Consider the following 25,677-nt stretch of genomic DNA (forward strand, 5'->3'; position numbering starts at 1 on the left):
TTAACCGTCTGCCTTCGGCTCAGGTCACGATCCCGGGGTCCTGGGTCCGAGCCCCGCATGGGGCTCCCTGCTCAGCGGGAAGCCTGCTTCTCCCTCTCCCACTCCCCCTGCTTGTGTTCCCTATCTCGCTGTGTCTTTCTCTGTCAAATAAATAAATAAAATCTTTAAAATAAAATAAAATGGCATAGAGCATCACAAAAGAAGGAAGGAATTGCATTATAAATAGAGTTCAAATTTTCTTAAGAGAACAACAACAAAAAATTACCAGATTTTTTTTTTTTTGTCGGTAAAATTCCAAGATGACCTTCATCATGGGAAACAAAATTGAAAGAGGGGTAATAAGGTAACCACATTGAGATAAGAAGGGAGCTGCTTCTGAGGCAGATGAAAAGGGAGCTCCATGATGTAAGAAACCACTTTAAGGGGAGGAGATGTAATACTAGAATTAAAACTTGTGGATGAAGGAGTGAAGACCAGACATCACAGTGTAGAGAAGTGATAGGAGGTAAACTGGAGGAGCTCTTCCAAAACAAAGAGGAAAATCATAAGGAAAGATGGTAGATGTGGGGGCCAAAGACTGAGGAATGGATGCACAGATAATCAGTTTGCCAAGAAGGGACGGTGAAGAAAGGAGTAGCTGCCCGACCAGCCAGCCCCACGCAAGAAAGTTTTTCTAGTCGAAGGGATTCCTGCCTGCATATCATGAGAAATCACCAACAAAAGGCAGAATTAATGAGGGACTAACATCTGAATGTATTCTTTTAAAATTTTAAATTCCGAGTTTACAAGAAAGTTCTGCAAGCATTTCGATTGGGGGAAAGAATGTGCTAGCAAAGAACAATCAGGCGGACCTCAGACGCGCCCTCCCCTGGGCTAAAGCTCAGGAGCTCTTGGAACACCTGGCTGACTTTGAACACACAAAAAATCACATTGTAGCCGTTTTACCCCAAGACAGTGTAGTTGGTCACATGTGAAAGCAGCAGAGAGAGATTATCAAATATAGAAGGGCTATAGAATCACCAGAGAATTCCTGAAAAACATTTTATGAAGATGTATTGTGAGAGACTGAAAGGTGACTCAAAGTCATCATGGACGGAAAGAATAAGGCAAATGTAACGTGTAAATTGAAGGTCCCAGATGGTAGGTGTTCGGACGTTCACTGCCTGATTCTTTTTATTTTCTCTGTATTGACTGTTATCATAATAAAATGCTGGGCAAAAATTCAAAAACAGTCCTTAATAGAAACATCATAAATGAATAAAAGGATTAGTGTTTAGTATTTAAATTATTTAAATGTACAGTCTAACTAATTGCTATTAATATGGTTACAAACCAAGATCTCTCTTCAGAGTATTATAACATTTAAAAGCTAGAAACCAACTAGTGTTCAATGACAAAAATGTTATTAAATAAGTTGTCAAATAGAAAACAAAGTACAAATTATATAGGCCATTGATAAAATTTTTCTAAGAAACATGATCCCTGTGTTATAAAATAAACAGACAATAAAGCCCCACTAGTTCCAGAAAATGATTGAAAATAAATATGTGAAAATGTTACTTCTTTTATTATCTTTAAACCCATGGTCTCCATTATTATTTTAACCAGAGGAATTTCAGTTGAAATAACCTAGCCGATAGATACATATGGAATTTTATTCCAGGGTTGTCCTTATCCAGACCAGTTACTGGCAGGTGGCTTCTCAGGCATTGCTCAGAGCCCACATTGCCAAGGAAACAAACACTGAGTAAATAAAATGAATCCATAAATTACACAAAGCCCAAAGATCACAAATTCTTGTGTAGCCAATCACTGCTCGTCTGGAGTCTGGGTCCCTGTTGACCTGCCCTCACGGTGCCGTCTCCTGCAGGGCTTGGCTTTTCTCTGTCATCCTGTTGTGTCTCCCTACTTTGCAGGATACACAGGCCATTGTTGCATGCATTCATTTCATCCCACCTCCAGAAATTTTGCTAACAGGTGTTTGGGAGGACGCTGACATGAATGCCATGACCACATCGCTTTCCATCAAGGAGTTTGTTGAGGCAGAAGTTGAAGAAAGCAGTAGGATCTGTGTGGTGTGATAAAGCGAGAGCCATTCACCTTCTCAAAGACGTCCCATGTTGGTCCTTGTGGTTTGTGTGATGCACGTGCAAATTGCAATAGGGTGTCTGTGCCTCGTGGGCTTTGTGGATACAGTAAATGTGCCCAAGGGCAGGGAGAACTTTTTTATGTCTCTTTGCATTATATGTCCCCCCCCCCCATAAATATATTTGGCCAACAGACAGTACAGTCTGGTCAGAGGATAAGATAATGGTGTTACCTTGAACATTTGGAGGAACAAGAAAAATTGAACATCAAAGGCTTGAAATACTTTCCGTGGTGTCATTCATCTGGTCTCTCTGGATGACACTTACAAAAAAAAACAACAAATAGAAGTCATGAATCATTGTGGTTTTTCCTAGCAGGTGTAACATCTCCAGTAGCGATCAGAGTCCAGAAAATGTTTTCCGTTTTTCAGTCTACAAATAGCTAACAAATTGGACTCCGTAAAAATAATAACAAAAAGAGGGATGACTCTTGTCGCTGAAACTCTTTCCGATCTTTGATTTTATCTGGAGCTAACACTTAATCCGAGCAAATGGGAGTCCTATTTTCCGTTGTATTTTTATGTGGTTCTGTTATTGCAGTAGGTAAATATGCACTGGAAATATTTTTGTAAGAGCAGAAAATGTGCAACAGATTCCAGGCATAAAGGGAGGATTGGGGACCCCTGATTTTCAGAGCAATTCTGGAGGCAAAAAATAGGGAATATAGGTAGCAGACAGTCATTCTCTGTTTCTGTAACATTCTTAAGGTCTGTAAAATCAAAGTGTTGTATTTGGCTAGAGAAATAGGAATTCACTGCTAATGGACTCAGAGAAGGGAGGGATGTTAATTTCTTCCCTTTTCCAAGTAGGTCATTCAAAATGTTTGGTTTTTCTGCTCTGTAGTCAAAGTGCCAGTTTCCTTGGTGCCTCGCCTTTACTAGCATTGTTAATTTCAATCTTTTGGTGATTTTTATTGGCCATCATCCTTCCATCCCTTTTTGTGTATGCCGCAGAGGTCAGGTAGATTGCTGACAGGTAGAAGCTGGGCTATTTGCGCTTTTTGAGTTCAGCAAACATCAGTGAGGACAGACAGAGCCCTTGGCCTCCCCCTGCTGGTGGCCAGCATCACTGCAGCCACACTGCCTGGTCTAAATCACATCCAGCCAATGATGCCTGTTTAAATTATTTAGCAGACAAGGTGATGACGTATTGCAAGGTACATCTTGCAGTAGTAAAATCGGATGCAATCAAATTCATAGCTACTTAGAGTGCTAGAGATAAATCAGGGACTCATCATTAACATTCTATTTGTATGGATAGAGTTAAATTATTTTTGGCAACACCATTAATACTTCACAGAAATATATTCTCTTCTGGACATATATCAATTCAGTTGAGAGTAAAATCTAATCACTAATAGTATGTGCTTGGCACATATATGTATGGGAGGATTTATGCATAATCACTTGGAGGAGTAGCTTATTAAACAACATAGTGGTTGCTTTCTGATCTGTAACTATGTGTGTGTTATGTGTGTGTGGTGGTGTGTACTGTTCTGTTTGCCCATACCATCTGCATGATATATAGTCCATCTGGTTTGATGCTGTTGAAACCAGGGGGATATTCACTCCATGGGTATGATTTTCCAAGCAGATGGAAAGCATAAATAACTTGGAATTCTGATAACACAACTTGCTTTCTACATTTGAGCCTGAAAGTCCATTGTATGCACGTTGTCTTTATGTATAGTTCTGATGTGGAAGAACTTTGCTAGGTAATCCTTAGGATCCTGGAGAAAGCCTGTTGATTTCTTAAACAATAAAGCTATGAGCAATTGTTCACTGCTCTTCTTGGAATGAAGATGCCCTGCTAATTTATGTTCTCATTATTACTCTCTTGACAACATCAACAGTACATCCATACAAAGACCCTGTTTATTTAAAACAAGAGATGTAATTCTCTTAAACTTTTAAACTTTCTATTAGGGGGATTGTCAGTCATTCACCAAAATATGAATCCCCACTTCAATAATTGTTAGCATTTAAATTTGCTTTAAATGAATATATTACAATTCATATAAACAATTACTTTTCTGAACCCAGTAACTTAAAGACAGGGTGGAAAGAAAAAAAAAAAAGGAAGAAACGGTACGTCATGGGTGTGACTACATTTTGGATCACTGCACATTCTGCATGAGCCAAATTTCTATGAGAGGCAAGTAAAGGCCTAAGAATATGAATAATCTTTGGCCATATAACAAATAAGTGTAGCTCTTAGCACTATTTTTCATCCCTAAAGTGAAATATTATGTTGTAGACAAATGTATTCTGTGGCAGGTCATTTCTCTTTAATTTATTACCTATAAATTTGAGCCAGAAGAAAGGTTTTTAAAAAATGTGTTGCTTTGAGAGTAGGTATGTGGCTCACGTTCTCCAGCCCCCACTTCTGATGCCCGCTCTGCGGGCACTGTCCATCCCCTGCTCTCCATCTGACAGTATCAGCAACACTGGAACTTTCCTAACCCAGCAGGACACACTGGGTAGAATTTATTCAATAGAGAAGAGGAATGGCTAATGCTAATCACATCAGATAGCAAGATCAATTTTTGAAATACATGTCCTGGGTATATTATATAAGCTCAATTGAATATTCCTCTTCCTCAGTCTTTTCTGGTTTGAGCTTCTCAAATCAGGCCTGCCACACTGATGTTAGAGTCCTCGATGTGTGCTCTGCAACCAATCTGCCTAAAGCTAAAACTTCTGATTGCACTTTCTTTATTTAATTAGTGCAAGTTTTAAACACTACTTACAGCTCTTCTTTGGACTGCCTGCAACCTTAGAAAATACTCATTTTTTTTTCTATTTCACTTCTCCTATTAAATGAACCCAAAATCTGATATGAGTTTTTATTATAATGCATATTTCATAACAAAAATGATTTGCCCTTCATTCTCAAGAAGTCTCATTGAGAAAACTCCCCAGTGTATTTTTTTTTCATGAATGTGATTTAGCTTCTGGGACCTTCCCCATGAAGATTTTAGAGTTTATACTGAAATGCGATTTTTCTAAATTCTGACTGTGCACAATGAGGATGCCTTTCTTACAGAGCTTTCTTCCATGACCCAGGTTTTGGGGCAATGCCCCTTCCATTTTGTGACTCTGATGTCTTCGAGGACTTTGTGACCATTGGCTTTCAGGCAACCAAAGTAGAAACAGCTTGTGGAGGGGACCACCCAACCATTAAAAGCCATGTCTCTCGAATGACTTAGGTCACTTCCAGTCAAATTCCATTTGCTGAACCTAACTGCAAGGAAAGCAGAGGAATGTAGCCTCGTTGGGGGCCCAGAAAGGATAGGTTTTGTTTTTTTGGTTTCTTTTTTTTTTTTTTAACTGAAGTAGAGTTGACATGTAATGTTCCATTAGTTTCTTATGTACAACATAGTGATTGCACAGGTCTGTATGTTACGCTCCACCCACCTCAAGTGGAGCCACCATCTGGCACCCTTCAGTACCATTGGCTAGGTTCCCTGTGCTGTGCCCTGCATTCCCGGGGAAGAGTGGTCAGTTCTGATGGACAGAGGGCAGACTCCGCCTTGCCGGAATCCTGAGCTTCAGTACCTTCCACAGAGCTTTCCACATCCGATGAGCCTCCGCAGAGGGGCCGGAGGTGAAAGGGCTGGGGCTGGCTCTTCTTGAGGCCCCATGCAGTTACAGACATGGCCTGTCTGGTGTCTGGGCTGCAGGTCATACCTGGAACGGATGCCGATGTGGCTGTTGGAACCGTGGTGTCAGCCGCCGAGGAGGCCCCAGTGGAGGAAGCAGAGATGGAGAAGGCAGCTCTTCCTGCTGGGGAAGGAGCAGGCGGAGAGGAGGCCAGGACTGATGCTGATACCACACAGGCTGTAGATAGTGACCGATCTCAACCGGAAGAACCAGAAGCAGCAGCCCCTCAGGTGAGTATCCCAGGGAAATGGAGGTTCTGGGGAGGCGGTGCCCGGGGTGGAATGCGGTTTACTGGTGAGTGCTGGTAACAACTCTGGGTGCAGAACAGGTTTGTGGCCATTGCGTGGTACCCCGCTTGAACAAATACAATTTTATATATGCACATACATATATACGTACACATACACAATATACAGTATACAATTACATATATACTATTAAACAATATGCAATTATATAGACATAAAATAAATTTAAAATATATAAAATTCTACATAAATATAATTACATACATTGTAGAATTTTTTATATTTCAAATTTATTATATATATGTGTGTTCTTTATATTTTTATTTATTATTATTTATGTATTTGTATATAAGATTGTCAACAAGAGTCTGAACCGGGCTTTCTCCCAATGTCAGCATTGCAAGGTTCACACAGGCCCCCAGTGATTGAGAAGAAGAATAAAGCACAGATGATGTAAGCGTGAGGAAGAGAATGTGACCGGATGGCGGGTTGTACTGATTATGTGAAGAAATAGCCATCCAGTGCTTTGCCCAGTGGCAGGCACGTGGGGAGAACCCAATATTAGTAGTTACATCCTATCATTAGTAGTAGTATTTGGGAATTGTTGTTATCACCAGAGCGCCCCAAATTCACCATTAGGAAGCTCCTTTCAGCAAAAGCCCATTCCTGTTGGCACGTTCAGGAGGCCAACAGGTCATTAAATACATACATGAAGTTGTTGGACTAGCCCCAGCTCCTCACTTCTTCAGAGAAGTGTTTGTTCAAAGTCCACAAATCCATATAATCCATGATGTGGGGGGCACACAGCAAGGGCAGGTCTTCTAAACTGCACACTTGGTCTAGATTCCAGAAGGGTAACAATAAAAAGTGGGCTCTCGATGTGATGCTCTCCTTTGTCCTGATTAGTTTACTCATAAGAAATTTCCCGCAGATCTCTCCAGGGTTACTCAAAGCTTGAAACTAAATGATCCCTTTCATCCCACTAGAAAAACAGCAGGTAGTATTGGTATTTGGAGAAATAACTCAAAAATATGTGCCATTTGTTCATGAGATTTTTCTTGTCACAATGCCAGAAGTGTTTTTGTATTATATTGTTAGACTTGTTGAAAAAGTATATTATTTTCTCCAAATTGAAGAATGGAAGTGCTTAAGCCCACTGATATCTGAGGGAATAGAGAACTTGATCTGGAAGGCAATAAACATCTCCAGGCTTCCATTATGCTAGTGAAATTCGTCTCCTCTCGCATCTTTGTTACAAAATAAAAAGGAGATCTTGATCCTTTGGTTCTGCTTCCCCCCCCCCCCCCCGCGCCCCCCAGTGTAGAGTCCTTGGAGGAGTGGTTGGTGGGAACTGTCATCCCTCCAGCTCTAACTGCGGTGTGGGCTCTGATAATCAGCAAACAAAACAGACCTGGATTTTCTCCAAACACCAGCCAGATCTGTACAAACAATACAGTTGCAGGCTAGTCAGGAGTCGGCGTGGGTCTCTGGGAGAAAAGCAATCACAGGAGGTTAAATGTCAGCTTCAAAGTGTTAGTATTCAGTGGGACAAGAGTGGACCACGGCAAAAATGAGGCCATTCTTGGGACCCTACGACGTTCCCCTTCAGGATGGTCTCCACACCCCCACGCGACCCCCCCCCCCCCGGAGTCTCCTATGCATTTTCCCAGTTTCCACAGAAACCCACTCTTTGCAAATGGCCTGACTGCTCAAGGATCCAGAAATTAATCCCACTAAGGGTTTCTGTCTCAGGAGAGCAAGGAAGGCGACCATGTCAGGAGGAAGGTCCTGCAAGGCTTGAGGCCCAAAGGATTGGGCCAGTTTTGGGGAACGGCGGGCATTTTGTGGAATGGGGGAGGTGGGGAACGTGGGAGCCAAGGAGGGTGCGTCAGGGACGGAAGCAGTGCACAGCGCACCCGAGGACGTAGAAGTCTTTCTTCCCAGCCCCTGCTCAGCACCGCCACATTTTTCTCCCTCCAGGAGAAGGTCATCCCTTCAGTCGTCATAGAGCCCGCCTCCAACAATGAAGGGGAGGGAGACCACGAAGTCCCCGCAGGTGAAGAGTCCGTGGAGACCTGCGAAGCCGCGGCTCTTCCGGGCCCCGCCGGTGAGCTGCCAGAGCTGCCTGCAGAGCCCGAGGCGGGCCAGGACTCCCAGCCACTGCCCTCCGCTCCATCTGCAAGCGAGGCGGCTCAGGAAGTGCCTCCCGGCTTCCTCTACAAGGTCTTGTCATTTTGTCTTGTTTTAATCTGGGAGCCATTCGTCCTTCCTTGGCTCTGAGACCCCTTTGCTGGAACCTTTAGTTTTCGGATGTTTCTGTTTGCATTTTGCGATACGTATTCTTTCTCAGTACTGCTTTCCCCACGTCACAGGGTAAAATGATAGGATTTCCGGGCTGCTGGACAAGCAGAAACGACAGTAATTACTTTCCATTTTTCTGCAATCCATAGTTAAAGATTGTTTGCCACGGGACAAATGATATGCCCCTTGGTAGAATGGGTGAATCCCCCCACCCCACCCCCTGTGTGCCCTCCCGTGCTTCTCTCCCAGCCCTGTGAGTCCCTCCAGCCCTGGGCTCAGACCAGGGCTTTGAAATCCTCCGTGAATGCATCTGCTTGGGGCTGGATTATACACCAGCCTGCCTGGACGCACCCCGGCTTCCCTCCCTAACTGCAGTGTGGCCTGAGGAACATCACTCCTCTCTCTGTGAATTGGGGAATAAGATTGTCATTTCCAGCTCTGACATTTTATGATTCTATATAAAAAAATACACATTTTAATAGCCAATCACTTAATCTCAGGGGGTAGGGCTGAGGAGAGGGACATGGAGAAATAAACCCTCCGTGACTGAGTAGTTGCTCAAGCGGGGTGAGTACCTGGGTCATTATATTATTTTTCCTGCTTTTGTTTCTCAGAATTTTTTATGATTAAATTTTAAAGAAATCTTTCAAAAAAGGGAGAAAAAGGGTAGGGGGAGAGGACAGGTATTGTTTAAGGGTATAAAGTCACAGTGAGTAGTAGATAAGCCCTAGAGATCTAATGCACAGCATGGTGAATATAGACAACAACATTGTATCATAATCATCAAATTTGCTCAGAGACTAGATCTTAATTATCCTAGCACTAGAAACAAATGCCAATTACATAACGTGATAGAGAGGCTCAGTATTGCTATACGGGCATCCTACTACAGTATCCAAATGTATCAAATTAGCATGCTGTACACTTTAAATGTGCACAATATATGTCAAATTTATTTCGATTTTTAAATTTTATTTATTTAAGTAATCTCTACACCCAACTTGGGGCTCAGACTCACAACCCCAAGATCAAGAGTCGCATGCTCTTCCATCTAAGCCGGCCAGGCACTCCAAATATATTTCAATTTAAAAAAAAAAAGAAAGAAAGAAAAGAGAAAGAAAAGAAACAGATTGGCGTGGTTTAAAGGTTAAGATAGGAAGTTTTTAAAGAAATTCATCACAGGGTTTAATTAAGTAGTAATTCCCATAAAATATGGGAATTGATGATTTTTCCCATTATTTTTTTAAATGTTACATGTACTATTTTATTTAATTGTAATTGTAATTTTATTGGTGGGAGGAGTCAGGGAAGCAGCAGAGAGAGAGGGAGAGAGAATCTTAAGCAGGCTTCATGCTCAGTGTGAAGCCCAGCCTGGGGCTCGATCTCACTACCCTGAGATCATGACCTGAGAGCCAAAATCAAGAGTCTGATGCTTAACCGACTGTGCCACCCAGGTGCCCCTGATTTTTCCAATTATTAATTATTCAACAGAAGTGAGGTTAGAGGAACTTTCCACTAGGCATTATTAGTTCAAGTTTAAAAACAAACAATAATAAAACATCAGTGATAATAAAATGAAAATATCTAACAAAAATATGATGAATTAGAATTTAATTAATGCACTACATGTCAACTCTTGCTGAGGCATTGCATTACTAAATGTACAAATTGTCTTAATATCAGTCTTCAAGAATTGGATGTTTTAAGTAAACAGGACTTCCTTTCTATGATTAGAGGTCTTCTTCCTTGGGGTATGCTGGGATCATTGTCTTTACCTAGCTTGGAGAGCCTTCTACAAGTACCTGCTGATAATTTGGCTAGGAGATTTCAATGTTACATTTCCTTTTCTTTTTAAAATTAGTAAATTCTTTAAAAATCTTTTGCAGGTGGAAACACTACATGATTTTGAAGCAGCAAATTCTGATGAACTTACCTTACAAAGGGGTGACGTGGTGTTGGTGGTCCCCTCAGATTCAGAAGCTGACCAGGTAAAGAGTGAGATTGAAAGGTTCTACGGACTATGTTGGTTTTTTTTTTTTTCCTGAGGGTCACTGGGACACAGTGACTAACTGAAGACATTTCTATTTTCTGAAATGCTGCAAGGCAGCTCTGAAAAGGGTTTAGGGCTTATGAGCACAGGACATGGCTAACTGTAGCTTTTTAGGACACCTCTTTTGGGATACTGTTATATTGTTTCTTAATAGATGACCAGTTCTTACTTTACATCCACTTTCTAGGGATATTGTCTCTGAAACATCAGTCTTTAGGGAATGTAGCCACTATCCATGTGCACTGAAAATCCCCCTTTTTAAAAAAATTTTATGTTATTATGTTATGTTAGTCACCAATGATGGGTATTAAGAAGAGCACGTACTGCATGGAGCACTGGCTGTTATACAAAAACAATGAATCGTGGATCACTACATCAAAAACTAATGATGTATTGTAAGGTCAAAATCCCTATTAAAAGTAGTTGCCTCTAGGAGTATAGAGACTGACCAGGAAGGAACACGAGGGAACTTTCTGGGGATGGAAATGTTTTCTATCTGAATAGGGATGTGGATTACATGTGTGTATACATTTTTCAGAACTCACTAAACTGTACACCTAAATGATGTTTGCATTACCCAGGATTTAAATTATACCTTAATTTTTTTTTTTTTGGCTTTTTCCTTTTTTTAAAAAATTTTTTATTGTTATGTTAATCACCATACATTAATTCATTAGTTTTTGATGTAGTGTTCCATGATTCATTGTTTGTGCATAACACCCAGTGCTCCATGCAGAACGTGCCCTCTTTAATACCCATCACCAGGCTAACCCATCATCCCACCCCCTCCCCTCTAGAACCCTCAGTTTGTTTCTCAGAGTCCATCATCTCTCATGGTTCGTCTCCCCCTCCGATTTCGCCCCCTTCATTCTTCCCCTCCTGCTATCTTCTTCTTCTTCTTTTTTTTCTTAACATATATTGCATTATTTGTTTCAGAGGTACAGATCTGTGATTGAACAATCTTGCACAATTCACAGCTCTCACCATAGCACATACCCTCCCCAATGTCTATCACCCAGTCACCCCATCCCTCCCACCTCACCCCCCACTCCAGCAACCCTCAGTTTGTTTCTGGAGATTAAGAATTCCTCATATCAGTGAGGTCATATGATACATTTCTTTCTCTGATTGACTTATTTCACTCAGCATAACACCCTCCAGTTCCATCCACGTCGTTGCAAATGGCAAGATCTCATTCCTTTTGATGGCTGCATAATATTCCATTATATATATATACCACATCTTCTTTATCTATTCATCTGTCAGTGGACATCTTGGCTCTTCCCACAGTTTGGCTGTTATGGACATTGCTGCTATAAACATCGGGGTGCACGTACCCCTTCGGATCCCTACATTTGTATCTTTGGGGTAAATACCCAGTAGTGCAATTGCTGGGTCAGATGGTAGTTCTATTTTCAACTTTTTGAGGAACCTCCATACTGTTTTCCAGAGTGGTTGCACTAGCTTGCATTCCCACCAACAGTGTAGGAGGGTTCCCCTTTCTCCGCATCCCCGCCAACATCTGTCGTTTCCTGACTTGTTAATTTTAGCCATTCTGACTTGTGTGAGGTGGTATCTCATTGAGGTTTTGATTTGGATTTCCCTGATGCTGAGCAATGTTGAGCACTTTTTCATGTGTCTGTGGGCCATTTGGATGTCTTCTTTGGAAAAATGTCTGTTCATGTCTTCTGCCCATTTCTTGATTGAATTATTTCTTCTTTGGGTGTTGAGTTTGATAAGTTCTTTATAGATTTTTGATAGCAGCCCTTTATCTGATATGTCATTTGCAAATATCTTCTCCCACTCTGTCGGTTGTCTTTTGGTTTTGTTGACTGTTTCTTTTGCTGTGCAAAAGCTTTTTATCTTGATGAAGTCCCAATAGTTCATTTTTGCCCTTGCTTCCCTTACCTTTGGCCATGTTTCTAGGAAGAAGTTGCTACAGCTGAGGTCCAGGAGGTTTCTGCCTGTGTTCTCCTTTAGGATTTTGATGGATTCCTGTCTCACATTGAGGTCTTTCAACCATTTTGAGTCTATTTCTGTGTGTGGTGTAAGGAAATGGTCCAGTTTCATTCTTCTGCATGTGGCTGTCCAATTTTCCCAACACCGTTTGTTGAAGAGACTGTCTTTTTTCCATTGGACATTCTTTCCTGCTTTGTCGAAGATGAGTTGACCATAGAGTTGAGGGTCCATTTGTGGGCTCTCTATTCTGTTCCATTGATCTATGTGTCTGTTTTTGTGCCAGTACCATACTGTCTTGAAGATGACAGCTTTGTAATAGAGCTGGAAGTCCGGAATTGTGATGCCGCCAGCTTTGCTTTTCTTTTTCAACATTCCTCTGGCTATTCGGGGTCTTTTCTGGTTTCATACAAATTTTAGGATTATTTGTTCCATTTCTTTGAAAAAAGTGGATGGTATTTTGATGGGGATTGCATTGAATGTGTAGATTGCTCTAGGTAGCATTGACATCTTCACAATATTTGTTCTTCCAGTCCATGAGCATGGAACTTTTTTCCATTTCTTTGTGTCTTGCTCAATTTCTTTCATGAGTATTTTATAGTTTTCTGAGTACAGATCCTTTGCCTCTTTGGTTAGATTTATTCCTAGGTATCTTATGGTTTTGGGTGCAATTGTAAATGGGATTGACTCCTTAATGTCTCTTTCTTCTGTCTTGTTGTTGGTGTATAGGAATGCCACTGATTTCTGTGCATTGATTTTATATCCTGCCACTTTACTGAATTCCTGTATGAGTTCTAGCAGTATTGGGGTGGAGTCTTTTGGGTTTTCCACATAAAGTATCATATCATCTGCAAAGAGTGAGAACTTGACTTCTTTGCCGATTTGTATGCCTTTTATTTCTTTTTGTTGTCTGATTGCTGTGGCTAGGACTTCTAATACTATGTTGAATAGCAGTGGTGATAGTGGACATCCCTGCCGTGTTCCTGACCTTAGGGGGAAAGCTCTCAGTTTTTCCCCATTGAGAATGATATTCGCTGTAGGTTTTTCATAGATGGCTTTTATGATATTGAGGTATGTACCCTCTATCCCTATACTCTGAAGAGTTTTGATCAAGAAAGGATGCTGTACTTTGTCAAGTGCTTTTTCTGCATCTATTGAGAGGATCATATGGTTCTTGTTCTTTCTTTTGTTAATGTATTGTATCACATTGATTGATTTGCGGATGTTGAACCAACCTTGTAGCCCAGGGATAAATCCCACTTGGTCGTGGTGAATAATCCTTTTAATGGACTGTTGGATCCTATTGGCTAGTATTTTGATGAGAATTTTTGCATCCGTGTTCATCAAGGATATTGGTCTGCAATTCTCCTTTTTGATGGGGTCTTTGTCTGGTTTTGGGATCAAGGTAATGGTGGCCTCATAAAACGAGTTTGGAAGTTTTCCTTCCATTTCTATTTTTTGGAACAGTTTCAGAAGAATAGATATTAATTCTTCTTGAAATGTTTGGTAGAATTCCCCTGGGAAACCATCTGGCCCTGGGTTTTTGTTCGTTGGGAGATTTTTGATGACTGCTTCAATTTCCTTAGTGGTTATAGGTCTGTTCAGGTTTTCTATTTTTCCTGGTTCAGTTTTGGTAGTTGATAGATCTCTAGGAATGCATCCATTTCTTCCAGATGATCTAATTTGCTGGCATAGAGTTGCTCATCATATGTTCTTATAATTGTTTGTATTTCTTTGGTGTTGGTTGTGATCTTTCCTCTTTCATTCATGATTTTATTTACTTGGGTCATTTCTCTTCTCTTTTTGATAAGTCTGGCTAGGGGTTTATCAATCTTGTTAATTCTTTCAGAGAACCAGCTCCTAGTTTCATTGATCTGTTCTACTGTTCTTTTGGTTTCTATTTTATTGTTTTTTGCTCTGATCTTTATTATTTCTCTTCTCTTGCTGGGTATAGGCTTTATTTGCTGTTCTTTCTCCAGCTCCTTTAGGTGTAGGGTTAGGTTGTGTACTTGAGACCTTTCTTGTTTCTTGAGAAAGGCTTGTATTGCTATATAGTTTCCTCTTAGGACTGCCTTTGTTGCATCCCAAAGATTTTGAACAGTTGTGTTTTCATTTTCATTGGTTTCCATGAATTTTTTAAATTCTTCTTTAATTTCCTGGTTGACCCATTCATTCTTTAGTAGCATGCTCTTTAGCCTCCATGTATTTGAGTTCTTTCCGACTTTCCTCTTGTGATTGAGTTCTAGTTTCAAAGCATTGTGGTCCGAAAATAGGCAGGGAATGATCCCAAACTTTTGGTACCGGTTGAGACCTGATTTATGACCTAGGATGTGATCGATTCTGGAGAATGTTCCATGGGCACTAGAGAAGAATGTGTATTCTGTTGCTTTGGGTTGGAATGTTCTGAATATGTCTGTGAAGTCCATTTGGTCCAGTGTGTCATTTAAAGTCTTTATTTCCTTGATGATCTTTTCCTTAGAGGATCTGTCCATTTCAGTGAGGGGGGTGTTAAAGTCCCCCACTATTATCGTATTGTTGACAATATGTTTCTTTGCTTTTGTTATTAATTGGCTGCTCCCATCTTAGGGGCATAGATATTTACAATTCTTAGGTCTTCTTGTTGGATAGACCCTTTAAGTAGGCTATAGTGTCCTTCCTCATCTCTTAGTACAGTCTTTGGTTTAAAATCTAATTTGTCTGATACAAGGATTGCCACCCCAGCTTTCTTTTGGTGTCCATTAGCATGGTAAATGGTTTTCCACCCCTTCACTTTCAATCTGGGGGTGTCTTTGGGTCTAAAATGAGTCTCTTGCAGACAGCATATCGATGGGTCTTGTTTTTTTATCCAATCTGATTAGCCTGTGTCTTTTGATTGGGGCATTTAGCCCATTTACATTCAGGGTAACTATTGAAAGATACGAATTTAGTGCCATTGTATTGCCTGTAAGGTGACTGTTACTGTATATTGTCTGTGTTCCTTTCTGGTCTATGTTGCTTTTAGGCTCTCTCTTTGCTTAGAGGACCCCTTTCAATATTTCTTGTGGGGCTGGTTTCGTGTTTGCAAATTCCTTTAGTTTTTGTTTGTCCTGGAAGCTTTTTCTCTCCCCTTCTATTTTCAATGACAGCCTAGCTGGATATAGTATTCTTGGCTGCATATTTTTCCCATTTAGTGCTCTGAATATATCCTGCCAGTCCTTTCTGGCCTGCCAGTTCTCTGTGGATAGGTCTGTTGCCAATCTAATGTTTCTACCATTGTAGGTTACAAATCTCTTCTCCCAAGCTGCTTTCAGTTTTTCTCATTGTCTCTGAGACTCGTAAGTTTTACTATTAGATGTCGGGGTGTTGACCTATTTTTATTGATTTTGAGAGGGGTTCTCTGTGCTTCCTGGATTTTGATGCCTGTTTCCTTCCCCAGATTAGGGAAGTTCTCTGCTATAATTTGCTCCAATATACCTTCTGTCCCTCTCTCTCTTTCTTCTTCTTCTGGGATCCCAATTATTCTGATATTGTTTCGTTTTATGGTATCGCTTATCTCTCAAATTCTGCCCTCATGATCCAGTAGTTGTTTATCTCTCTTTTTCTCAGCTTCTTTATTTTCCATCATTTGGTCTTCTATATCACTGATTCTCTCTTCTGCTTCATTTATCCTAGCAGTTAGCACCCCCATTTTTGATTGCACCTCATTAGTAGCCGTTTTGACTTTGACTTGGCTAGATTTTAGTTCTTTTATTTCTCCAGAAAGGGTTTCTCTAATATCTTTCATGCTTTTTTCAAGCCCAGCTAGGATCTTTAAAGTGATGATTCTGAACTCTAGACCTGACATCATATTAAGGTCTGTATTGAGTAGGTCCCTGGCAGTCAGTAATACCTCTTGTTCTTTTTGTTGAGGTGATTTTTTCCATCTTGTCATTTTGTCCAGAGGAGAATAGATGAATGAGAAAACAAAATGCTAACAGGGTAACAACGTCCCCAGAAAATATACTCTAAACAAATCAGAAAAGACCTGAAGCCAGGGGAAAAGAAAGGGAAAGAAGAAAAAAGAAAAAGATAAAGATAAAAACAAACAAAAACAGAACAAAACAAAAAAAACAGAATATGATCCAATATGATCAGGCGGGTGCACAGATCAGTGCCACACACTAGATTTTGGGTGTATTTTGGTCTGTTAGAAGAAAGTGCCTCCCAAAATTTTAAAGAAAGAAAAACTTATATATGTACAAAAATAAGGGTTGATATGATGAAGGGATGGAATATGACTGTAAAGATGAAAATTATAAAAAATTTTATAAAAGGAATTGATAAGAAGTTTGAAAAAAGAAAGAAGAGCATTTAAAAAAAAAGAAAAAAAAAGGGAGCGAATGTGATCAGGCAGGAGAGTAGAACAAAACCATACACTAGAGATTTAGGGTATATTTTGATCTGTTAGAAGAAACTATCTCAAAATTTTAAAGAGAGAACAACTTATATATATATGCCAAAAATACGGGTAACTACTACGAAGGGATAGAATATGACTCTAAAAATGAAAAATAAAAAATATTTTTTAAAAAAGGGATTGATAAGATGTTGGTTGAAAAAGGGTAAAAGAAAAATTAAAAAAAAAAAGTTAAAAAAATTAACTTTGAAAGACTAAAGAATCATGGTAAAAAAAGCCATGGATTCTCTGTGCAGTATTCCCCTAGCGCTGGAGTTCTGCCGTTCTCATTGATCGGTAAACTTGGTCTTGGCCGGCTGTTCTCGCTGATCTTCTGGGGGAGGGGCCTGTTGCCGTGGTTCCCAAATGTCTTTGCCGGAGGCGGAATTGCCCCGCCCTTGCCGGTCCGGGCTAAGTAATCTGCTCGGGTTTGCTCTCAGGGGCTTTTGTTCCCTGCAAGCTTTCCGACCAGCTTTGGAGGCGGAGAGTGAAAATGGCGGCCTCCCAGTCTCCGCCCCAGAGGAGCCAAGAACTCGGGGCCCCGCTCCTCAGTGCACCCCCAGAGAAAAGCAGTCAGTCATTCCCGTCTCCCTGGTCTCTGGCCGCACTCCATGCTCACCCGGCCTGTGACCGAGCGTTTCTGTCTCTGGCTCCCGACCCTGTGTGGAGTCTCCAAACCCAGCAGATCCCTGCGGTGCACTCCCGCACTGCTCCTCCCAGGGGAGGAAGGGGAGTCTCCCTGGATCTGCCGCTTGTTGGGTCCCTGCTGGAGGAGCAGTGGCCTGACTGTGCCGCGGATCACAGTTTATGGCAACTCCGAGCTGAGAGCCCGCGCCCGGGCTCCGTCTCTGCAGCCGGCTTCCCCGCTCCGATACCTGGGAGCTCTGCTGCACTCAGGCACCCCCGGTCTTTCTGTGACCCCGAGGGTCCTGAGACCACAGTGTCCCAACGAGGGTTCCACCCCCGCTTAGCCACTGGAGCGCCGTCCCTCAGCAGGGCAGACTTCTAAAAGTTCTGATTTTTTGCTCCGCTGCTCTATCACTTGCCAGTAGCGGCTGATGGAGGCCCCTCCCCACGCCATCTGTCTTCCCGAATATCACCTCGGATTCACTTCTCTGCACGTCCTACCTTCCAGAAAGTGGTCGCTTTTCTGTTCAGAGTTGTTGGTATTCTTTTCTTCAATTTCCTGTTGAGTTTGTAGGTGTTCAGAATGGTTTGATCCCCATCCAGCTGAATTCCTGAGACCAGACGAAATCCAGGTCTCCTACTCCTCCGCCATCTTGCTCCGCCCCTCTATACCTCAATTTTGAAAGACTCTTAAAATAAATCACCTTTGAGCATAGTGTTCTGATGTGAAGATGCTGAGAATTCCATTTTGTTCTTTGTTCTTATTCGTAGGATTTGTGAGTCCCTAAATCGTATGCAAAATATGTAAATGTGCCTATGAACATGTTTTCCTGGAGAGAAGAGCTCTAATCTCTATAATATTCTCAAGGAGATTTCTTTAAGAAATCTTCCCCAAAATATAAGGTCACTCTCTTAGAGGTTAAGGTTTCCCATGACCCCACATTTCGTTCTTTCTCTTGATAGTACACTTAAAAGACAGAGCAGGTGCTGGGTCAAACAAAGTCTCTACCACAATAAAATTCAATTAGAGATCGATAACAACAATATAGCTTTAAAAGCTCTAAATATTTAAAAAATTTAAAAATATCCTTCTAAATAATCTGGACCAAAGAAATCATAGTGTAAATTAAAAAAATATTTCCTAGTGATCATCAGTTTCTAAGTTTTTAGTCCAAGAAGATAAAAAAAATAGATCCAGGGCGCCTGGGTGGCTCAGATGGTTAAGCATCTGCCTTCGGCTCAGGTCATGATCTCAGGGTCCTGGGATCGAGTCCCGCATCGGGTTCCCTGCTCAGTGCAGAGCCTGCTTCTCCCTCTCCCTCTGCCACTCCCTCTGCTTGTGCTCTTCTGTCTCTCTCTCTGTCAAATAAATAAATAAAATCTTTAAAAAAAAAAAAAATAGATCCAATTAAGTACAAAGCACACAGAAGGAAGAAATAATAAAAATAAATGCACTAAAAAGACGCACAATGGAGAAAACTAATAAGTCCAAAAGTTAGTTCTTTGAAAGAATTAATGAAATTGTTAAAACCTCAGATGTACTCTTCAAAGCAAAAAGTGACAAAGCATTAATTACTAGTATCAGGCAAAAGTGGTTGCACATCTAAAAATCATTAAAAACTCCATTATGGAGTGCCTGGGTGGCTCAGTCGTTAAACATCTGCCTTCGGCTCAGGTCATGATCCCAGGGTCCTGGGATCGAGCCCCGCATCGGACTCCCGGCTCCGTGAGAAGCTTGCTTTTCCTTCTCCCACTCCCCCCTGCTTGTGTTTCCTGTCTCGCTGTGTCTCTCTCTGTCAAGTAAATAAATAAAATCTTAAAAAAAAAAAACTCCATTATATAAACTAATATTTTTCACATTAACCAAAAGTTATCTTTTAAAGAAATTAAGAGGAAAAAACTAGTCTTATGTCTACCAACATGTTTACCATTTCCTGTGCTCTTCCTGGTTCTTCCTACAAATCTGAGTTTCCATCTGGTCTCATGTCTTTCCGCCTGAAAAATTTTCCTCATTTCTTTTTTTTTTTTTTTATTTTATTTTATTTTATTTTATTTTATTTTTTTAAAGATTTTATTTATTTATTTGAGAGAGAGAATGAGAAAGAGAGAGCACATGAGAGGGGGGAGGGTCAGAGGGAGAAACAGACTCCCCGCTGAGCAGGGAGCCCGATGCGGGACTCGATCCCGGGACTCCAGGATCATGACCTGAGCCGAAGGCAGTCGCTTAACCAACTGAGCCACCCAGGCACCCTCTTTTTTTTTTTAAATACTGTTTTTCAGAGTGCCTTTTCTTTTTCCTTCTTGCTTCTTTTTTTTTTTTTTAAGATTTTATTTTTAAGTAATCTCTACACCCAATGTGGGGCTCAAACTCACAATCCTGAGATCAAGAGTCCCATGCTCTGAGCCAGCCAGGTGCCCCTGCCTGAAAACAATTTTTTTCTTTCTTTTTTTTGTTTTTAAGATTTTATTTATTTATTTGAGAGAGAGAGAGAGCATGAGCATTGGGAGGGGCAGAAGGAGAGGGAGAAGCAGGCTCCCCACTGAGCAGGGAACCCGGTGTGGGGCTCGATCCGAGGACCCTCAGATCGTGACCTGAGCCGAAGGCAGATGCTTAACCAACTGAGCCACCCAGGCACCCGAAGAATTTTCTTTACTAATTTCTATAGTGCTAATCTGCTGGCAATAAATACTCTCAGCTTCTGTTTATCTGAAAATCTCTTCATTCATCTTTATTTTTTAAAGATCTTTTCCCAAAAGAAAGAATTCTGAGTTGACTTTTTTTCTTTCAACTCTTTAAAGATGTTCCATTGTTTTCTGTTTTCTGCTCTTTCTGACTAGAAATCAGCTGCCATTTGTTTACTGTTGTTTCTGGGTATCCAATGTGCCTTTTTCCCTGACTGCTTTTAAGAATTTCTCTGTATCTTTGGTTTTCATAGGTTCAATATAATGTGCTTAGGCGTTGTGTTTTTTTGTAGTTTTCATGCTTGGGGTTCACTGAGGTGCTTAGATTTGTAACCTGATGTTTTTCGTTACATTTGGAAGACTTCTGGCTAATTTTTCTTAAATTCTTTGCTGCCTCATTCTCTTTTTCCTCTTTTTGTGATTCTCTAATTATACATCTGTTGGACTTCTCGATGTCTAAGACTGTTCCTTTTATGCACTATGTATTTCTTTCTGGTACTCAGGTTGGATCATTTTTATTGGTTTGTCTTCAAGTACAGTGGCCCTTTTTTCTGCTACTTTAAAATTGGTTGTGAAGCTTATCCAGTGTCTTTTTCATTTCAGATGCTATACATATACAGTTCTATAATGTTCGTGTGTTTTGTTTTGTTTTTTTAAATTTACTCGCCATTTCTTTCGTGAGATTTCCCATCTATTCTTTCATTATTGCCACTTTCAGTGTTAGGTACTTGTACATGTTTGCAATAGCTACATTAATTTCCTACTGCTAATTCCAAAAAAACTAATTCATCTCAGCACACATTTATATCAGTTGCCTTTTGTCTGCAGGGGATATGTTCCTTTTTTTCTCATATCTAGTAATTTTTTTACTGATATTGGACACATTGCAGAGTCTGGATTCCATCTTCTGTTTCTGAAGCTTGTTTCTTTTTCCCCCTAGCAGACATGGAAGGTACTAGATAATTAACTTAAATTCATGGAAGTTTTGTTTTATACTTTGTTAGGATGATTCTGTTTCAATTTTGCCTTTACTTTTAGGATGAATTCTTAGTCCTGAGTCATCTTTTACTTCCAAGGATGGCCCTTCTGGGATATCAGTAGAAATCCTGAAGGGTTGACCAAGCCTCCTAACTTGGTGGGAGTCAGACTCTAAACTCTGCCTCCCCTCCATTGGCAAGGCTTACATTTCCCCTTGGCTGTTCTGCCTGCCTCCTGTTGCTTTCTCCCAGACTCCTTGGGGGACCCCCTGTATATTCACAGCTTGTGGGGGTAGGGTAATTCAGGATTTTAGGGAAGTTTCTCTGCATATTTGGTAAACTGCCACTGTACATCTCTTCTTTTCAAAATATCCCGCTTAAAAATACAGCTGCTCAGGGTGCCTGGGTTTAAGCATCCGACTCTTGATTTCGGCACAGGTCATGATCTCAGGGTCATGAGATTGAGCCCCATGTGCTAGGTGTGGAGTCTGCGTAAGATTCTCTCTCTTCCTCCCTCTGTCCTTCCCCTTGCTCGTGCTTTCTCTCTCTAATAAATAAATAAAATTAAAAAACATACAGCTGCTCTGGATGCCCTCCAATCTTCCTTTGAATGCCCTGCATCACTCAGACTGAGGATAATACTCAAGGGAAAGCTGTATTAGTATTAGCACGGATCTCATTCACTGCAATTTCCTACTTTCAGGGGTTAAATATTCTCTAATTTTTTTCAAGATTTTTTATTTATTTATTTGACAGAGAGAGAGATATAACAAGTAGGTGGAGTGAGAGAGGGAGAAACAGGCTTCCTGCTGAGCAGGAAGCCCAATGTGGGGCTTGATCCCAGGACCCTGGGATCATTACCTGAGCCGAAGGCAGACCCTTAACGACTGATCCACCCAGGCGCCCCTATTCTCTAATTTTTGCCTGCTTTTGGTCACTGCCAATGCCTTCAAATAGTTGTTACATATGTCCACCTTGTTATTTGTAACAATCCCATTATATAACTTTTTATGTTATATATTTTATAAGTCATTTCTATATATAAATAGTTGCATATATGTACACATGGGTATATATAGATGTGTAGTTATGTATATGTAGATATATAGTTATTCTAGTGTTTATAAGTGTTCTGTGAAGAAGCACTTATCTGATACAAGTGATTTTGCCATTGCCAGAACTGTAAGTCTTTCGTCTACTACATATTTTAAGCAGTTAACATTTAATTTTCCCTATTTGCCTCAGCTAGAGATTGATATTGGCTAATATTTTTCACTTTACTATATAAATTATATTTCAGAATATACATGTTAGAATATATCTTGATTCTGAGTTTGTGCCAGTTCTTAACTTTTTTTCTTTATTGAAACAATTTTAAAATGCATGACTCTGCTTGGCTCCATTAGATTTTTCCCTCATTGTAAATAAAGTCAAATATAGACATTTGTGGGGGAAAATACGGCCTTTTAGATGCTGCCGGAGATTCAGAAAAAAATGAGTTATCATCTCTTACTTTAAGTATAACTTCGCCCTTCACGTATATCACGTCATAATTTTATTTTATTTTATTTTTTTTAAAGATTTTATTTATTTATTTTGACAGAGAGAGAGACACAGCAAGAGAGGGAACACAAGCAGGGGGAGTGGGAGAGGGAGAAGCAGGCTTCCCGCAGAGCAGGGAGCCCGATGCGGGGCTCGATCCCAGGACCCTGGGACCATGACCTGAGCCAAAGGCAGACGCTTAACGACTGAGCCACCCAGGTGCCCCTGTCACGTCATAATTTTAAAGAGGACACTCTTCCTCCTAGCCAGGATATTATCAGTCATTTTATTGAGTCATCTTTTTCCCTGGGTTTTTTTTTTTTTCTGCCTTCAAAAATTGGCCTGTCTAAATGCTTATATTGCTTGTCTGTATAGCAGCATCAATTTATAGTCTCAGATTACATCAAAAAGGAATGTATTCACCTTCTTTATTTAATTTTGGAGACCTCATTTTATCTGATGTACTTGAACTCTGTTGGGAATTGCTTCAGATTAAATCTGGCCATCCCTCATCCTAAGTGGATCTCTTTCGTGGACTGGTTAACATAATCAAGACAAGTCATCTCCCGCTAGTTTTTGCATCATACAGTCTGTATGTTTCATGCTGTTCCTTCCACTCAGCCTTTTCCAACCAGGCTCTGCTTATCTGCGAGAGGCCAAGGGCAAATAGCAGCCTCCATTCTCCGTTTTATGTATCATCTCTCGAGCTAAATGGCCATACATGGTGGCTTCTGTTTCCTTTCTGTGGCTAAATGTCTTTGTTTTTATGATGGTACTCCTGTAAGACAGACCGATGTTTAGGAGGAATAGTTGATAAAAAATACATAAAGAATATATGAATGTTTCCAGCAAGAATGCCATGACAACAAACTGCTTTGTAGTTCATATAAACTTGAAAAATGAAATACTATAACAGCAACAACAGACAGAATGGCAAGAGCAGGTATCCAGATGTAGCAGCTATTATTTGATAAGCCTTGTGTATGCTGGTTTATTTGGGTCACATGATGTGAGCTGAGGGTACAGAGTTCTTTCCTATAAGCGAGTGGTTCGGGATGGAATACGAGACCTCCCATGGCCTGGTCCACACTATATTCTGACCTGGGTCCTCATGTCACTTTTTCACTGTGACCCACAGAATAGGGAGCGTTCCTGTGCATGACATGTTTTCATGTGGTGTCCTCTCTTTGCCCTGGCTAGCATTCTAATCCTTTTCTCTTCCTTAAGAACTCATGTCATAATCCAGTTAATGTCAACGAGTTGTACTTTAGACAAAAGTATACTATTTGTTTTAATGTTCAGTTAGCTTTCCCAGATCCAGAAAATAAATCATTTCAAATGTTTACTGTTATTTTTTTTTTTACCTAACAACTTATTTGGGACAAGCCCTCCCACTGACCTATCTCAGCACACTGGTTTATATATAATGTAACATCCTAGTGCAGGATCACAAAGCTAAATTATTTTGTTAACTGTTGGCAGAGCAGATTTTTCCAGTAGTCCCTTGGACCTTGAATGCCCTGTCTTTGTCTTGCAGGATGCAGGCTGGCTGGTAGGAGTGAAGGAATCAGACTGGCTTCAGTACAGAGACCTTGCCACCTACAAAGGCCTCTTTCCAGAAAACTTCACCCGGCGCCTGGATTAGGGCCAAGAATATTGTAGAAAGAGCCTCGTTATTGGGTTTTTAAACCTCCGTGAAAACCCGAAGAGTTCACTTTGCTATTACACTCTTAATGATTTACAGGTTGGTGCCAGACAAAGCTTGGAAAGATATATCAATGGAGCACATGTGCAAAAAAAAAAAAGAGAGAGAAAAAAGTAAATTACAGATAAAGTCCTCACTGGTTCCCACGTTATCCATAACAGGTTTCTTTGTGCTTTGTCCAAGCTGTGGAGACTCTTGTACTTGATCCCCTCCCACCATTTTCAAAGTAGCTTTCTCCAGACCAGAACCTTCATTTCTGAGCACCAAGTGTGTGGTTCCTGAGTGCCTGCCCTGCGGAAGACGTGATGAATTATCCTGTAGTATGAGATTATCTCCTTCCCCTGCACAGGTGTGAGCACGCGCTCTCTCTCCCTTTCAAGCTGACTGTGTTTCAAACTCAACTGCTACACAAAAGGTTCTTTTCCAACACCTCTCTCTCTCTGTGTATATGGCCACGCAGTTCCACATGCTAGTTCCCATCACTCCTGGGTCTATGTGTATGCACAAAGCTACATATACATAGTTGCTTCCTTTCGTTCCATTGTAGTTCTTTGCCTCTCGAGTGTCCTTGATCCATACATTGCTCTTGCTCTGTCTGGCATTTCAGTTGCAGTTTTGCCTTGGGGCAAAACCAGCCATCCCATTGCCAAAACAGTTGACGGTATCTGCGTTGTGTAATGTGCATTTGTCAGGATGTGATGACAGATAGCATGTCAAGGCTCCTTGTCCCTTTGGAAAAGCAGAGCCTCGTTATCTAGGGTCCAGCTGCTGAGGCTGGAGGTAAGCTAGTCGGGATGAGCAGCTCTGTAGTGTTACCTTCTGCCTTTCAAAGATTGGCTGGTTGGTGGGGCATCAAAGTCCACCCCCAAAGAACACTATAAAAAAAAAAAAAGCTCCTATAAATTTCCAACTCTTTATGCAACTCATCTTCCCAGATTGTCCTAAAATAAGATAGGCAGTGTATGCTGTATCCACAAATCATCTGTAAGAGTTATGTTTTCAGTGCTGTGTCATTCCAAATAAACCTCTGGAAACCTCCAGCCATGACTTAATTCCTTCTGTGGAGTCATTTGTTTCGGAAACCTCAGTTCAGTCAGAGGCACTCCTTGGAACAGTGTTCGTTGGAGTTGTTATTTGTGCGGAAATATGCTTGTTCCTCTGGGTTGTGCCCCAGAGCCCACCTCCCTTCCCCGAAGCCCTTCCTCCCAGTCATTGCTGCTCACCCAGCAATGACTGCAGCACAAATAACAGCTGTGGACCGAGGCCCCTGGCAGGTGCTGGCTGTTGACCAACTGTGTATCACTGAAAATCTGACGGCCTTCATAATCAGCACTTAGCTCTCCCACCAGCTCATTTTTTGGGTCAC

The 25,677-nt window shown here is 41.0% G+C and overlaps 1 protein-coding gene across 1 annotated transcript in view; it reads left to right on the plus strand.

Moving 5' to 3' along the window:
• The window catches only part of AMPH (amphiphysin), a 282,343-nt gene extending 257,903 nt beyond the window's left edge, over positions 1-24,440 (plus strand). The window contains exons 18-21 of the mRNA XM_078059989.1: positions 5,830-6,039; positions 8,038-8,280; positions 10,245-10,346; positions 24,144-24,440. Coding sequence (XP_077916115.1) covers positions 5,830-6,039; positions 8,038-8,280; positions 10,245-10,346; positions 24,144-24,251 — 663 coding nt within the window. The 3' untranslated portion in view covers positions 24,252-24,440. The remainder of the gene's footprint in view (positions 1-5,829; positions 6,040-8,037; positions 8,281-10,244; positions 10,347-24,143) is intronic.
• Positions 24,441-25,677: the final 1,237 nt, after the last annotated feature.

The sequence above is a fragment of the Halichoerus grypus genome, chromosome 12 (genome assembly GCF_964656455.1).
Source record: "Halichoerus grypus chromosome 12, mHalGry1.hap1.1, whole genome shotgun sequence".
NCBI lineage: Eukaryota > Metazoa > Chordata > Mammalia > Carnivora > Phocidae > Halichoerus > Halichoerus grypus.